Genomic DNA, 13838 nt, shown 5'->3' with positions numbered 1-13838 from the left:
ACCTCTTTCATTGCCTCAATCATGCAGTGAATGGCCTTAGTGGGCATCAGGTTAGACTCATCGTCGTCGACACTGGTGTCAGTATCAGTCTCGACATCTGGGTCTGCGGTCTGAGGTAGCGGGCGTTTTAGAGCCCCTGATGACCTGTGCGACGCCTGGACAGGCACGAGCTGAGAAGTCGGCTGTCCCACATTTGGCATGTCGTCAAATTTCTTATGTAAGGAGTCTATACGTGCACTCATTTCTTTCCATAAGCTCAACCACTCAGGTGTCTGCCCCGCAGGGGGTGACATCCCTTCTAAAGGCATCTGCTCCGTCTCCACATCATTATCCTCATCAAACATGTCGACACAGCCGTGCCGACACACCGCACACACACAAGGAATGCTTCAACAGAGGACAGGACCCACAAAAGCCCTTTGGGGGGACAGAGTGAGAGTATGCCAGCACACACCAGAGCGCTATATAATGCAGGGACTAACTGAGTTATGTCCCCTATAGCTGCTTTTTCTAGATAATTTATACAGCGCCTAAATTTAGTGCCCCCCCTCTCTTTTTTTACCCTTTTCTGTAGTGTAGACTGCAGGGGAGAGCCAGGGAGCTTCCTTCCAGCGGATCTGTGAAGGAGAAATGGCGCCAGTGTGCTGCAGGAGATAGCTCCGCCCCTTTTCCGCGGACTATTCTCCCGCTTTTTTCTGGATTCTGGCAGGGGTATTTTCCACATATATAGCCTCTGGGGCTATATATTGTGGTATTTTTGCCAGCCAAGGTGTTATAATTGCTTCTCAGGGCGCCCCCCCCCAGCGCCCTGCACCCTCAGTGACCGGAGTGTGAAGTGTGTGTGAGGAGCAATGGCGCACAGCTGCAGTGCTGTGCGCTACCTTGGTGAAGACTGATGTCTTCTGCCGCTGATTTTCCGGACCTCTTCTTGCTTCTGGCTCTGTAAGGGGGACGGCGGTGCGGCTCCGGGACCGAACACCAAGGACTGGGCCTGCGGTCGATCCCTCTGGAGCTAATGGTGTCCAGTAGCCTAAGAAGCCCAATCCGTCTGCAAGCAGGCGAGTTCGCTTCTTCTCCCCTTAGTCCCTCGCTGCAGTGAGCCTGTTGCCAGCAGGTCTCACTGAAAATAAAAACCTAAATCTATACTTTCTTTCTAAGGGCTCAGGAGAGCCCCTAGTGTGCATCCAACCTCGGCCGGGCACAAAATCTAACTGAGGCTTGGAGGAGGGTCATAGTGGGAGGAGCCAGTCACACCAGGTAGTCATAAATCTTTCTAGAGTGCCCAGCCTCCTTCGAAACCCGCTATTCCCCATGGTCCTTACGGAGTTCCCAGCATCCACTAGGACGTCAGAGAAATAATGAAAAAAAAATGTGTGGGGTCCCCCCTCCTAAGCATAACCAGCCTCGGGCTCTTTGAGCCGGTCCTGGTTGTAAAAATACGGGGGGGAAATTGACAGGGGATCCCCCGTATTTTTAGATCCAGCACCGGGCTCTGCGTCCGGTCCTGGTGCAAAAAATACGGGGGACAAAAGACGTAGGGCTCCCCCGTATTTTTAACACCAGCACCGGGCTCCACTAGCTGGAGAGAATGCCACAGCCGGGGGACACTTTTATATCAGTCCCTGCGGCCGTGGCATTAAATACCCAACTAGTCACCCCTGGCCGGGGTACCCTGGAGGAGTGAGGACCCCTTAAATCAAGGGGTCCCCCCCCTCCAGCCACCCAAGGGCCAGGGGTGAAGCCCGAGGCTGTCCCCCCCATCCATGGGCTGAGGATGAGGGGCTGATAGCCTTGTGACAAATAAAATAATATTGTTTTTTTGCAGCAGAACTACAAGTCCCAGCAAGCCTCCCCCGCAAGCTGGTACTTGGAGAACCACAAGTACCAGCATGCGGGGGGGGGGGGGGGGGGGAACAGGCCCGCTGGTACCTGTAGTTCTTTTGCAAAAAAAATACCCAAATAAAAACAGGACACGCACACCGTGAAAGTAAAACTTTATTACATACATGCCGACACACACATACTTACCTATGTTCACACGCCGACCTCTGTCCACTTCTCCAAGTAGAATCCACGATGTACCTGAAAATAAAATTATACTCACCTAAATCCAGTGTAGCTGTCCTGTTCATTTTTGTAATCCACGTACTTGGCAAAAAAACAAACCGCATACCCGAACCACGCACTGAAAGGGTTCCCATGTTTACACATGGGACCCCTTTCCCCGAATGCCGAGACCCCCCGTGACTCCTGTCACAGAGGGTCCCTTCAGCCAATCAGGGAGCGCCACGTCGTGGCACTCTCCTGATTGGCTATGCGCGTCTGAGCTGTCAGACAGCACATCGCACAGCCGCTCCATTATCTTCAATGGTGTCTCTGTGACAGGAGTCACAGGGAGTCTCAGCATTCGGGGAAAGTCCTTTCAGTGCGTGGTTCGGGTATGCGGTTTGTTTTTTTGCTAAGTACGTGGATTACAAAAAAGAACAGGACAGCTACACTGGATTTAGGAGAGTATAAATTTTATTTTCAGGTACACCATGGATTCATCTTGGAGACGTGAACAGAGTCGGCGTGTGAACATAGGTAAGTATGTGTGTGTCGGCATGTATGTAATAAAGTTTTACTTTCACGGTGTGCGTGTCTTGTTTTTATTTGGGTTTTTTTTTTGCAGAAGAACTACAGGTACCAGCGGGCCCGTTCCCCCCCCCCCGCATGCTGGTACTTGTGGTTCTCCAAGTACCAGCTTGCGGGGGAGGCTTGCTGGGACTTGTAGTTCTGCTGCAAAAAACAATATTATTTTATTTGTCACAAGGCTATCAGCCCATGGATGGGGGGACAGCCTCGGGCTTCACCCCTGGCCCTTGGGTTGCTGGAGGGGGGGGACCCCTTGATTTAAGGGGTCCCCACTCCTCCAGGGTACCCCGGCCAGGGGTGACTAGTTGGGGATTTAATGCCACGGCCGCAGGGACCGATATAAAAGTGTCCCCCGGCTGTGGCATTATCTCTCCAGCTAGTGGAGCCCGGTGCTGGTGTTAAAAATACGGGGGACCCCTACATCTTTTGTCCCCCGTATTTTTTGCACTTGCACCAGGACCGGACGCAGAGCCCGCTGCTGGTTCTAAAAATACGGGGGATCCCGTCAATTTTTCCCCAGTATGTTTACAACCAGGACCGGCTCAAAGAGCCCGAGGCTGGTTATGCTTAGGAGGGGGGACCCCACGCAATTTTTTTTTAGGGTTATTTAACCATTTTTGTGCCGTCCGAAAAGTCGAATCCAGGACGCACTTATCCGTCAATTGGTCCGTTTTTCGACAGCGGGACTGTCGAATCCGTTTTTAATTGAATATGTCGAATTCCGGCACCCGCCGGCCGGGATTCGACGGTCGAATTGTGTCGAATTTAAAAACGGGCGAAAAAAAGCCGCAATTCGTCCGGAATTGCATATACCCCATAGTGTTTACATTAATGTCCAGGGTGGTTACTAGGTTCTTCTACCTCTCCCCCAGACTCCTGCACTTGCTCCAATGTTCTGCAGAGTGGGAGATTGTGGACTGCATTTGGAAACTCCCCTCTAGAAATCCCGCATTCGCAACTGTCCATGGGCAGAAATTGTTACCCAGACATCTCTACCGGCTCTCCCGGGGACACAGAGGAATAGTCGGAAGGCATACATTACATCCCCTGCTCCTCTTTGCGCCAGACCACAACATCAGAGCGCCTAAATCCGTACAAAACATTGGGACCCCATGATCTGCATTATTTAGAGGTACTGACCAGCAGATTGCAGTGCCCTTTTTCTGCTCTCTGATTGGCAGCTACCCCCTGCTCATTTAATTGGCCTTTATATAATCTGAAGTCTGCCCCAATTATTACTCCCAGTGTTCTTCCTGATGCACCAAGGAGATTCATATCTGCACTAACATGCAGTAGCGGATCTTGCCACAGGCAAGCAGGACTTTTGCCCGGGGCGCCGCCTTCCAGAGGGCGCAGGGCGCCATCCGGAGGGCGCCGCACCAGGGCAAGATCCGCTGCTGATGTGTGCCCCCCGCTGCCGCTGGCCGCTGCCCCCCCCGCTGCCGCTGGGAAGGGAAACTAGACACGTACGCGTCTAATTTCCCTTCGTGGAGAGGTCCTTTACTGTGCGGTGCACGATGACGTCATTGCGCACCGCACAGCAAAGGTCCTCTCCACGAAGGGAACTAGACGCTACGCGTCTAGTTTCCCTTCGTGGAAAGGACCTTTGCTGTGCGGTGCGCGATGACGTCATCGCGTACCGCACATCATTTCAGTCTATACAGGGGGCGTAAATGACCACGCCCCCTGTACGAAGCCACGCCCCCTGATGCCGGCCGGGGCGCCAGAAGCCTCGGAATCGGCACTGCTAACATGCACTTGTGTAAGTCACACCACTGCTGCAGCTCCCTGTTAAACACAGCACTCATAACTCATAGGAACAGGCAGAGTGAAAGAACAAGGTTAAGCAGTGAGCATATACTGCTTATTTCCCCCATTAGAATTACAGATTTTTGTATTGATCCCAGTGACTGTGGTAGAGGAGGGGAACCACTGTGTCCTCAAACAGGTCATGTTTTAGTGGATTTCTTTAATCATGCACATGTGAGTTAATCTATTTCATTGGGTCAGTAATTATCCCAGCTGCTTCCACAGACAGAAATCCCCAACACATGACCTGTTGGGGGAACTTGAGGGTTGAAGTAGAGAATTGTTGATCTAGTTTCACCCCCTCCTGAACTTTACTATTTTAAACCTCCTAGATCAGGCTTTCCCAATCTCGGTCCTCAAGGCACACTAACAGTGCAGGTTTTAGTTATATCCTGTGCCTAAGCATGGATATCACTAAAACCTGTACTGTTAGTGTGCCTTGAGGACCGATTTGGGAATGCCTGTCCTAGGTATATTTACGAAATGTAGATTTTCATTGATTGCAAATTGATCTAAATCGATGTTCAGTTTCCAGGGCTAAAACACACATTTACTAACATTTAAAAATGAATATAAAAAAAAAATCTATTAGTAAATGTGTGTTTTAGTCATGGAAACACATCAATTTTTGATTGATGTTCATCGATTGAAAATCGATACAAAATCGACCTTTAGTAAATATACCCTCTAATAGTAACATAGTATTTAAGGTTGAAAAAAAGACAATTTGCCCATCGAGTTCAACCTATTTGTGGTCTCCTATGCAGTTTTATTTTAGGACTAATTTTGCCTGATGCTGATGTCAGCCGTTGTGTTTTAATGTCAGCCATTGTGTTTTAATTAACTATAGTGCGTGACTACGCACCATAACCCTGAATATCCTTCTCCAAAAGGAATTTATCTAACTCATTCTTAAAAGGTGTTGACGGAGTCCACCGTTACTACTTTCTCAGGCAGGGAATTCCAAACACGTATTGTCCTTACTGTGAAAAAAACTTTTTGCAGCGTTGTGTGGAATCTCCTCTCTAACCTAAGCGAGTGTCCACGTGTCGTCTGTGCTGATCTTATCAAAAACAGGTCCCGCACAAGCTGTGTGTATGGTCCCCTTGTATATTTGTAGATGTTGATCATGTCCCCTCTTAGTCTCCTCTTTTCCAGTGTAAACATGCCTAGCCTTGCAAGCATTTCCTCGTATTCCAGCGTCTCCATGCCCTTAAATTAGTTTGGTCGCCCGCCTTTGAACCTTTTCTAGCTCCAGGATATCTTTTTTGTAGTATGGTGCCCAAAATTGTACACAGAATTCGAGATTTGGCCTCACTAGTGATTTATATAATAGGAGTATAACACTCTCGTCCCTTGCATCAACTCCCCGTTTTATGCATGCTAATATCTTATTAGCCTTCTTTGCTGCAATCCTACTTTGGGTACTGCTGCTTAGTTTGCGATCTACGTGAACACCTAAGTATTTTTCCAGTACAGAATCCCATAATATTACCCCATTTAGTATGTAGGTGTTATTTTTGTTCTTGCTACCATAGTGCATTACCTTACAGTTGTCTGTATTGAATCTCATTCTCCATTTTGCTGCCCATGCTTCTAGTTTAACTAAGTCATTCTGAAGAGACTCTGCATCCCCCTCCGTATTTATAACCTTACACAATTGGGTATCGTCTGCAAAAATTGACACCATGCTCTCTAGACCTACTGATCGATAGTGGTCAAAGTACAGACCCTTGTGGCACACCACTTAGCACTTCAGTCCAATTTAAAAATGATCCATTAACCACAACGCACTGCTCCCTATTATCTAACCAATTTCTGACCCAAGTGCATATTGTGCTCCCTAGCCCTATTTCTTGTAGCTAATAGATAAGTCACATGTGTGCTACTGTGTCGAAAGCTTTGGCAAAGTCTAAAAAGATTACATCCACCTCCTTACCCTGATCAAGGTTCACACTTACTGTTTCATAAAAGCCAAGTAAGTTGGTTTGACATGATCTGTCCTTCACAAAACCATGTTGGTTCCTTATATTGGCTCTAACTGTGTGGAGTTTGTATATTCTCCCCGTACTTACGTGGGTTTCCTCCGGGTGCTTCGGTTTCCTCCCACAATACAAAAATTTACTAGTAGGTTAATTGGCTCCCAACAAAATGAACCCTAGAGTGAATGTGTGTGTGTGTACATGTGGTAGGGAATATAGATTGTAAGCTCCACTGGGGCAGGGACTGATGTGAATGGACAAATGTTCTCTGTAAAAGCGCTGCAGAATATGTGTGCGCTATATAAATAACTGGTAATAAAAAAATAAATAGATAATAATGACTTTATTGGCTTCAATGAACTTCTGAATACTATCCCTTAGAATACCTTCCAATACTTTCCCCACTATAGATGTAAGACTTACTGGTCTATAATTACCAGGTTCAACTTCCCTTTTTGAATATTGGCACTACCTCCGCTATACGCCAGTCCTTGGGAACCATACCTGATATAACTGAATCTTTGAAGATAAAAAATAATAATTATAACCATTTCAACGGGATCTAGTTAGGTGACCCGCCTCCTCCCAATCCCGACGGTCGGCATGCCGGCCAACAGGGACCATTCCCACTTGTGGGTATCCATGACACCCATAGAGTGGGAATAGAATCCGTGGACCGAGCCCGCAAGGAGCTTGTAGCACTCGCCCCAGCCCCCCGCCGGTTTTCCGCTTCCGGGGTATTTCAACCAGAATAGACATACATATCTCTCAGTACAGATCTTGAGTGTTATATGGATAGGCTTACCATACTGTCCCTTTAAACCGGGACAATAAAAAATTACACAGATTCTGTGGCTGGCTGACTTCAAGTCTGCATTTCACCTGGTTTAATCAGCCACAAAAACAGTGTAATCCACAAGTGTCCCGATTTAAAGGGATGGTATGGTAAGCCTATATATGGGTGTCCTGAATGTATGTGGGGGTATATAATACACTAGGGTCACTTATGTATATAATAACTACACAGGGTAAACATATGTACCATGCATTGCGCCCTTAAACACATGCACTTTATATTGCTAAGATTTTTGGTAGTTTTCAGTTCCTATTTTACATTATTATTTTTTTATTACAGGAATGGAAACTGCATGGCAACCAAGTCAGCTAAATTTCCATACAAAAAAATAAAAAAATAAATGCAGGAATTTCCATCTTTCTGCCCATGTAACCGCTTCCTAACTACCAAATGATACAGATTGTGCCTACTCTGCATTTAACCATGCTAAGTATTTAGAACTAGGAAAGTTAAAAGCAATGCTAAATGTTATACATTTACTGCCCAGCCACACCAGAGCAGCTACTGCCCTTCTTATTATCACTAATACTCAGAATTACTGACAGTAGTTTGAGTGGAGAAAAAGTTCTGTATTAAATAAGACTCCTCTATAGCCAGAAGGATCAGCTGAGGATAGAATTGCAAAACTATTATAGATTGTAAGCTCCAATGGAGCAGGGACTGATGTGAATGGCCAAATATTCTCTGTAGAAGCGCTGTGGAATATGTGTGCACTGTATAAATAACCCATAGTGAATAAATGAGATCAAAATAAAATATTACAAGAGCTTGAATTTTAGAATAGATCTGTGTATTATATGGGGGGGGGGGGGGGGGGGGACCCGTTGTTGTGACCATTTCATTCCAATCATGCAGAGAAAGCATGAAATATGCATTATAAATAGTGACACGTAGAATCTTTACATACCCACTGTGACTGTGCGGTCTGGAACTCAATGCCAAAATAGTCTGTCTCCACCACATTCAGATTCGTGAAGAGTTGGCTCAGCAGGGCTTGGCCCGTGGTCTTTGGCTGCACCAGACAAACAGAGACTTGTTAAGAAACAGACGTGGTCCAGAAACATCACGTTACCTCAGACAGTAATTCCTCTACCATAAATCAGTGGGTCAGAGAACATAACCACACAATATAAATATCTCTATTGCTGCGAAGTTACACGTATTGAGTGGATCATCATTTTAAATGCTATGAATATAGGGCCCGATTCATGGTAATACGCTAAAGCTGCCGCAGATGCAATTTCTGACTCAGAGGATTTACGTAAATATGCTAATTGCGTGCACTTTCGCAGATCTGGAAAACATGGACTGTTCAAGTAAGTCTATGGTTGCTCATAAAGGCTGCTGCACCTGAGTCGCTGGAGACGTGTGTCCTGCATACAGGGTTGCAGTCGGTGGCTGATACACACCCTGCAAATGGTCCCAACACGCCTGCGTTATTGCCACCATTCCCTGTTACCCCCCACAAAACTGTCGCTTCCTGTCAATAACTTGCTACTAAATCCTCACTGCGAGCGCAATCTCCAATCAATTGCATTGCAGCAGTGACGGATGCGAAGTTTACAATAATGTGTACACATCAGCATAGCGTACAACTATGAATCGAGCCCACAATTCTGACTTCTGCATGATACACAGTGTTCAAAATGATATACAACACTGCTAGTGTAAAGTGGTAATATAATAAAGACAATAATTAGTAAGTAGGAGAGATCGAACACAGGAAGGGTCCATAAAATGTAGAAATGCAAGCCATAGTTCATCAGATATATAGACTGAAGGTTTCAGCATTGGGGGATAAATGTTTTTCTATGCACCGCAGACGTAATGTCAATAAAACAACATAAGAATCTGTAGTCAGCAGAGCCTGGAACTGCAGAAGAGCTCAGTGATGTAGAATACAAGGATACAGTACAATAGTGCACAACTTTATATAACAGAGACATCAATGAATGAATTTCCCCAGGGAGGTCATTACAAGTTTGGCACTTCTAGCTCTTTTGTAGTCATAGGGATCTCCACAGAGTAAAATGACAAAATTATACTTTGGACTATTAAATAGAGCTGTATCAGCATCTGGACACAATTCTCTCTGGAATTCAGAATATTCCCCTACAAATGGTAATAACAGAATCAGCCTGTGTGAGGCCAGGGAAATTCCACCGTGTTAACCCCCTTACATCCACTAACAGCATCTGCATTCTCTCTGGATCCCGTGTGAACAGGACAGGTGATAAGAATGATACGGTGATACTAGCAAGTCATTCTGGGACTGCTAGTTCCACAAGAACTTTGTAAAAGTGGACTGTTCTAGCACACTGGCCTCTTATTTTATTATTTATATATATATATATATATTTATATATACATATACATACATACACATACATACATACATACACACATATACGCACAATGATGTCTTATTGTTTGTCAGTACAAAAGTAAATATTCTGTACACCCAGATACACCTGTGACTGCAGTGTTGCAGAACTTGCCATGGACCTCAAAAACCCAATTATGTACAGCAGGCAGCGGTGACCACCTGGTAGACATCACAGCTGTTTTGTTCCCTCATGAGTTCCACAGAATACACTGTATGAGTACAGATTTTAGTAGACATGAGAGCAATGCCTGAAATAACGTAAGACAGCATTGAGGTTTGGTATGGGTATAAGCCCCGTACACACTGGGCAAACAACAGAGGATGATAAGAATGATTACGATCTTTTTTTACTAGAACGATCATTCATATCGTCCAGTGTGTATGGATGAACGATGAATGATGCGCGCACCCGCAGGTCGTTCTCGCTCATCAATGATCTACCAAACATGCAGCTCAACTTTAACTATATTATTGAGCTACATGTTCGGGTAGTGTGTGTGTGTGTGTGTGTGTGTGTGTGTGTGGGGGGGGGGGGGGGGGGGGTAGTGACGTCACGGAACAATATCATTCCGTGTGTATGTACTGGCGATCTCCCCTAATTAGCAATCAGCGATATCGCTCTGAATGCTATCTAGGGAAGGTTGCCCAGTGTGTACTCAGCTTTAATCTACATATGAAAGCCACAATAAAGGGATTATGAGCCATGGCCAATGTACTTTCGGGCATACTGTGGTAATCTCACAATGTATTACCATGTACTTTTTTTTTTTTTTTTTTACTAGCGACACAGCAAAAATTAGGTAATTGTCCACAATATGACTAATAAATGCTCTGACCCCGTGATCCCAGTATGCTGACCTTAATGTCTAATGCATGTAAACAGCACAAAGACGCACCCACCTGAGTGAAACATGAAGGGATTGCTTCATGATCCTTGCATGGTAGACTTTCAGGCACACGTGATACAAATGGGCAGGCACTGTGCCCATAAGGATTAATGACACCAGCAGAACAGACGTGCAGTGTTCGGCAGGCGTAAGATCAGTGTGAGCTAGCACTACAATGCTAAAAAGTAATGGACATAAAAATATCATTATAGACCATCTATACAAAAACTGGCCTATGTTATCTTTCTCAAAGCTTAGCTAAAGCTGGCCATACACCTACAGATTTATTGTCAGATCTGGCTGGTTGGAATGAAAACCTGGTAATGGATGAGACCAAATGACAATTGACCATTTGCTCCTAAATGCCGTAAAACTGACAAAAACGGTAGTTTAGGCAAATCAGTTAAATCAAATGGATTTGACCAATTTGTCTGACAATTTTTGTCTGTTCTCCAGTGATTGGGAGCAAATGGTCAGTTGTCATTTGCTCTCATTTATTACCAGATTTTAATTCCAACCAGCCAGATGTGACAATAAATCTTTAGGTGTATGGCCAGTTTTAGATAGTCCTCACTGTATATCTGCTTGGAATGCAGCTACTGTTCTCTGTTACTAATGTTCAGCTAGGCCACCGGAACTTTTCCATATATATATGCGAAAGTTAAATGTTGCCTCAACAAACAACTTACAGTTTTATACTGTTTATGTTGGATGAGAGCAGTCTCGGTCTGACTTGTTTCATGTTACGAAACCTCTCCACACAACATAAGAGTGGGTGCAGATTATTTAGCCCTAAGAGAGATTAACATAAATAATTAAAACAACAGCTCCAGTTAAACATAGAAACCTCAAAACTGTGAAGTTATCCTGGGACACTTATTCCATGTCAGAGACGATTACATCTTCCTTCTGCTATCTGGGTGTGTATTCGCTCCCCGTCCTTTCCCCTCAAGACTGGATGCGTCCAAGCTTGAAGCAATCAAGCAGCTATTAGGAGTCACTGTGGTTTCCTGTTCCAGCCTCAGAGCACAGTTTGTAACTGCATCAGCAATTTACCTTTCAGAAAACACCACCAGTGAACACATGTGTACTGAAACAGCGTTCTAGCAAAATATATCCATTCTTTATAGATCTCCAATAATAAATTGGCTTACAGGCTGATTACTTTTTCAAAAAGGTGCATGGGAATAGGTCATGGTTTAGATGCACCTTGCACCTTTGTGTACTGAAATCCTTACCATGAAAGGTTTATAGAGACGGATTATGATTATCAGTTACATATATCAATTTTGTTTCACACAGTGTTTGTTTTCAATCCTGTGAGGCTGCTATCACTATAAGGGACCCTGCTTCCTTCCTGCTTGATTACATATCACGTATCATGACACAATATCCAGAGAAAATCAGAATAACATAAGTCCTGTTGATCCAGTCGATAAGCCCCCTATTCACACAAAACACATTCCCTATCAGCTGAACTTCCTGATGAAGCTCAACTCCATTAGGGGCAGTGGGCATATTGGGATGATCCTAGAGTTAGTATGTTTGCGACAAAGCCCTTGTCTCATGCGACCGTATCAAACAGAATGAATAGGTTAATGCATTCTAAAAATTAAGATTCCTCACAATTGTAATGATCATATTACAGGTTTCCTATTTCTGTCCCCTGCACAATAAAGACATCATGGAAAAACTGGGTCTGAAAAGTACTAATCAATTACACCGTAATAAATAAACTGTATGAGAGAGAGAGAGAGAGAGAGAGAGAGAGAGAGAGAGAGAGAGAGAGAGAGAGAGAAAGAGAAAGAGAAAGAGAAAGAGAAAGAAAGAGAAAAAGAGAAAAAGAGAAAGAAAGAGAAAAAGAGAAAGAAAGAGAAAAAGAGAAAGAGAAAAAGAGAAAGAAAGAGAAAGAGAAAGAGAAAGAGAGAAAGAGAAAAAGAGAAAAAGAGAAAAAGAGAAAAAGAGAAAAAGAGAAAAAGAGAAAAAGAGAAAAAGAGAAAAAGAGAAAAAGAGAAAAAGAGAAAAAGAGAAAAAGAGAAAAAGAGAAAGAAAGAGAAAAAGAGAAAAAAAGAGAAAGAAAGAAAGAAAGAAAGAAAGAAAGAAAGAAAGAAAGAAAGAAAGAAAGAAAGAAAGAAAGAAGTTTCATTTCCAGGGGGCATAATATTTATAGTGACAAACTGTTTTAAACCTGGGACGGTCCTTGAAAATTAAGGACAATTAATAACCATGTAATTGTTAGTTTACAAGCTAAACCCACTTACAAATACATTTCAACTATGATGCAGTTACACCTAACAATTATTTGTTGGTACCAATTCCTAAATAGACTTCTTATCAGTGTGTTTTTTATTTAACCACAAACTCTATGCCAATGTATCTTTAAACTAGCCCATCATTGCCAGCGGGTTTAATTTAAGCTGCTGGAGAATAAAATATATAGCCTTCCCCAAAATCGTGTCACTTATCGGATGCCAGTGGGTTTTAAATCCTTAGAAGGAACAGCGTAAGGTGTACCACTACAAGGATTTAAATAAAAACAATAAACAAATGGCAATGAAAAACGGAGCAATGGCCCTCATTCCGAGTTGATCGGTCGCAAGGCGAATTTAGCAGAGTTACACACGCTAAGCCGCCGCCTACTGGGAGTGTATCTTAGCATCTTAAAATTGCGACCGATGTATTCGCAATATTGCGATTACAAACTACTTTGCAGTTTCTGAGTAACTTCAACCTTACTCTGCCTGTGCAATCAGTTCAGTGCTTGTCGTTCCTGGTTTGACGTCACAAACACACCCAGCGTTCGCTCAGACACTCCCCCGTTTCTCCAGCCACTCCTGCGTTTTTTCCGGAAACGGTAGCGTTTTCATCCACACGCCCATAAAACGCCGTGTTTCCGCCCAGTAACACCCATTTCCTGTCAATCACATTACGATCGCCGGAGCGATGAAAAAGCCGTGAGTAAAAATACTATCTTCATTGTTAAATTACTTGGCGCAGTCGCAGTGCGAATATTGCGCATGCGTACTAAGCGGATTTTCATTGCGATGCGATGAAAAATACCGAGCGAACGACTCGGAATGAGGGCCAATGTTTTTAATAACGAATTAATGAGTAATGGGACAGTTTAATACTTTACACTAGATTCTGATAAACTGTGGCTTAGAAAGGATTTGTAAAGGTCGCTCCCTGGCATATCTTGGTTAGGGCATCTATCCAAGATTGTTAACAGCATGATTATTACATTATGCTCTAAGCCGTTTCTCCTAAACTGATGTGGGCGTTTG

The 13838-nt window shown here is 44.1% G+C and overlaps 1 protein-coding gene across 1 annotated transcript in view; it reads right to left on the bottom strand.

The window, feature by feature from the left end:
- FARP2 (FERM, ARH/RhoGEF and pleckstrin domain protein 2) overlaps positions 1 to 13838 on the bottom strand; it is a 238283-nt gene that overhangs the window by 149415 nt on the left and 75030 nt on the right. The window contains exon 3 of the mRNA XM_063919260.1: positions 8189 to 8293. Within this exon, the coding sequence (XP_063775330.1) occupies positions 8189 to 8293 (105 nt within the window). The remainder of the gene's footprint in view (positions 1 to 8188; positions 8294 to 13838) is intronic.

The sequence above is a fragment of the Pseudophryne corroboree genome, chromosome 4, assembly GCF_028390025.1.
Source record: "Pseudophryne corroboree isolate aPseCor3 chromosome 4, aPseCor3.hap2, whole genome shotgun sequence".
Classification (NCBI taxonomy): Eukaryota; Metazoa; Chordata; class Amphibia; order Anura; family Myobatrachidae; genus Pseudophryne; species Pseudophryne corroboree.
This window is presented reverse-complemented; position numbering and strand designations above follow the sequence as displayed.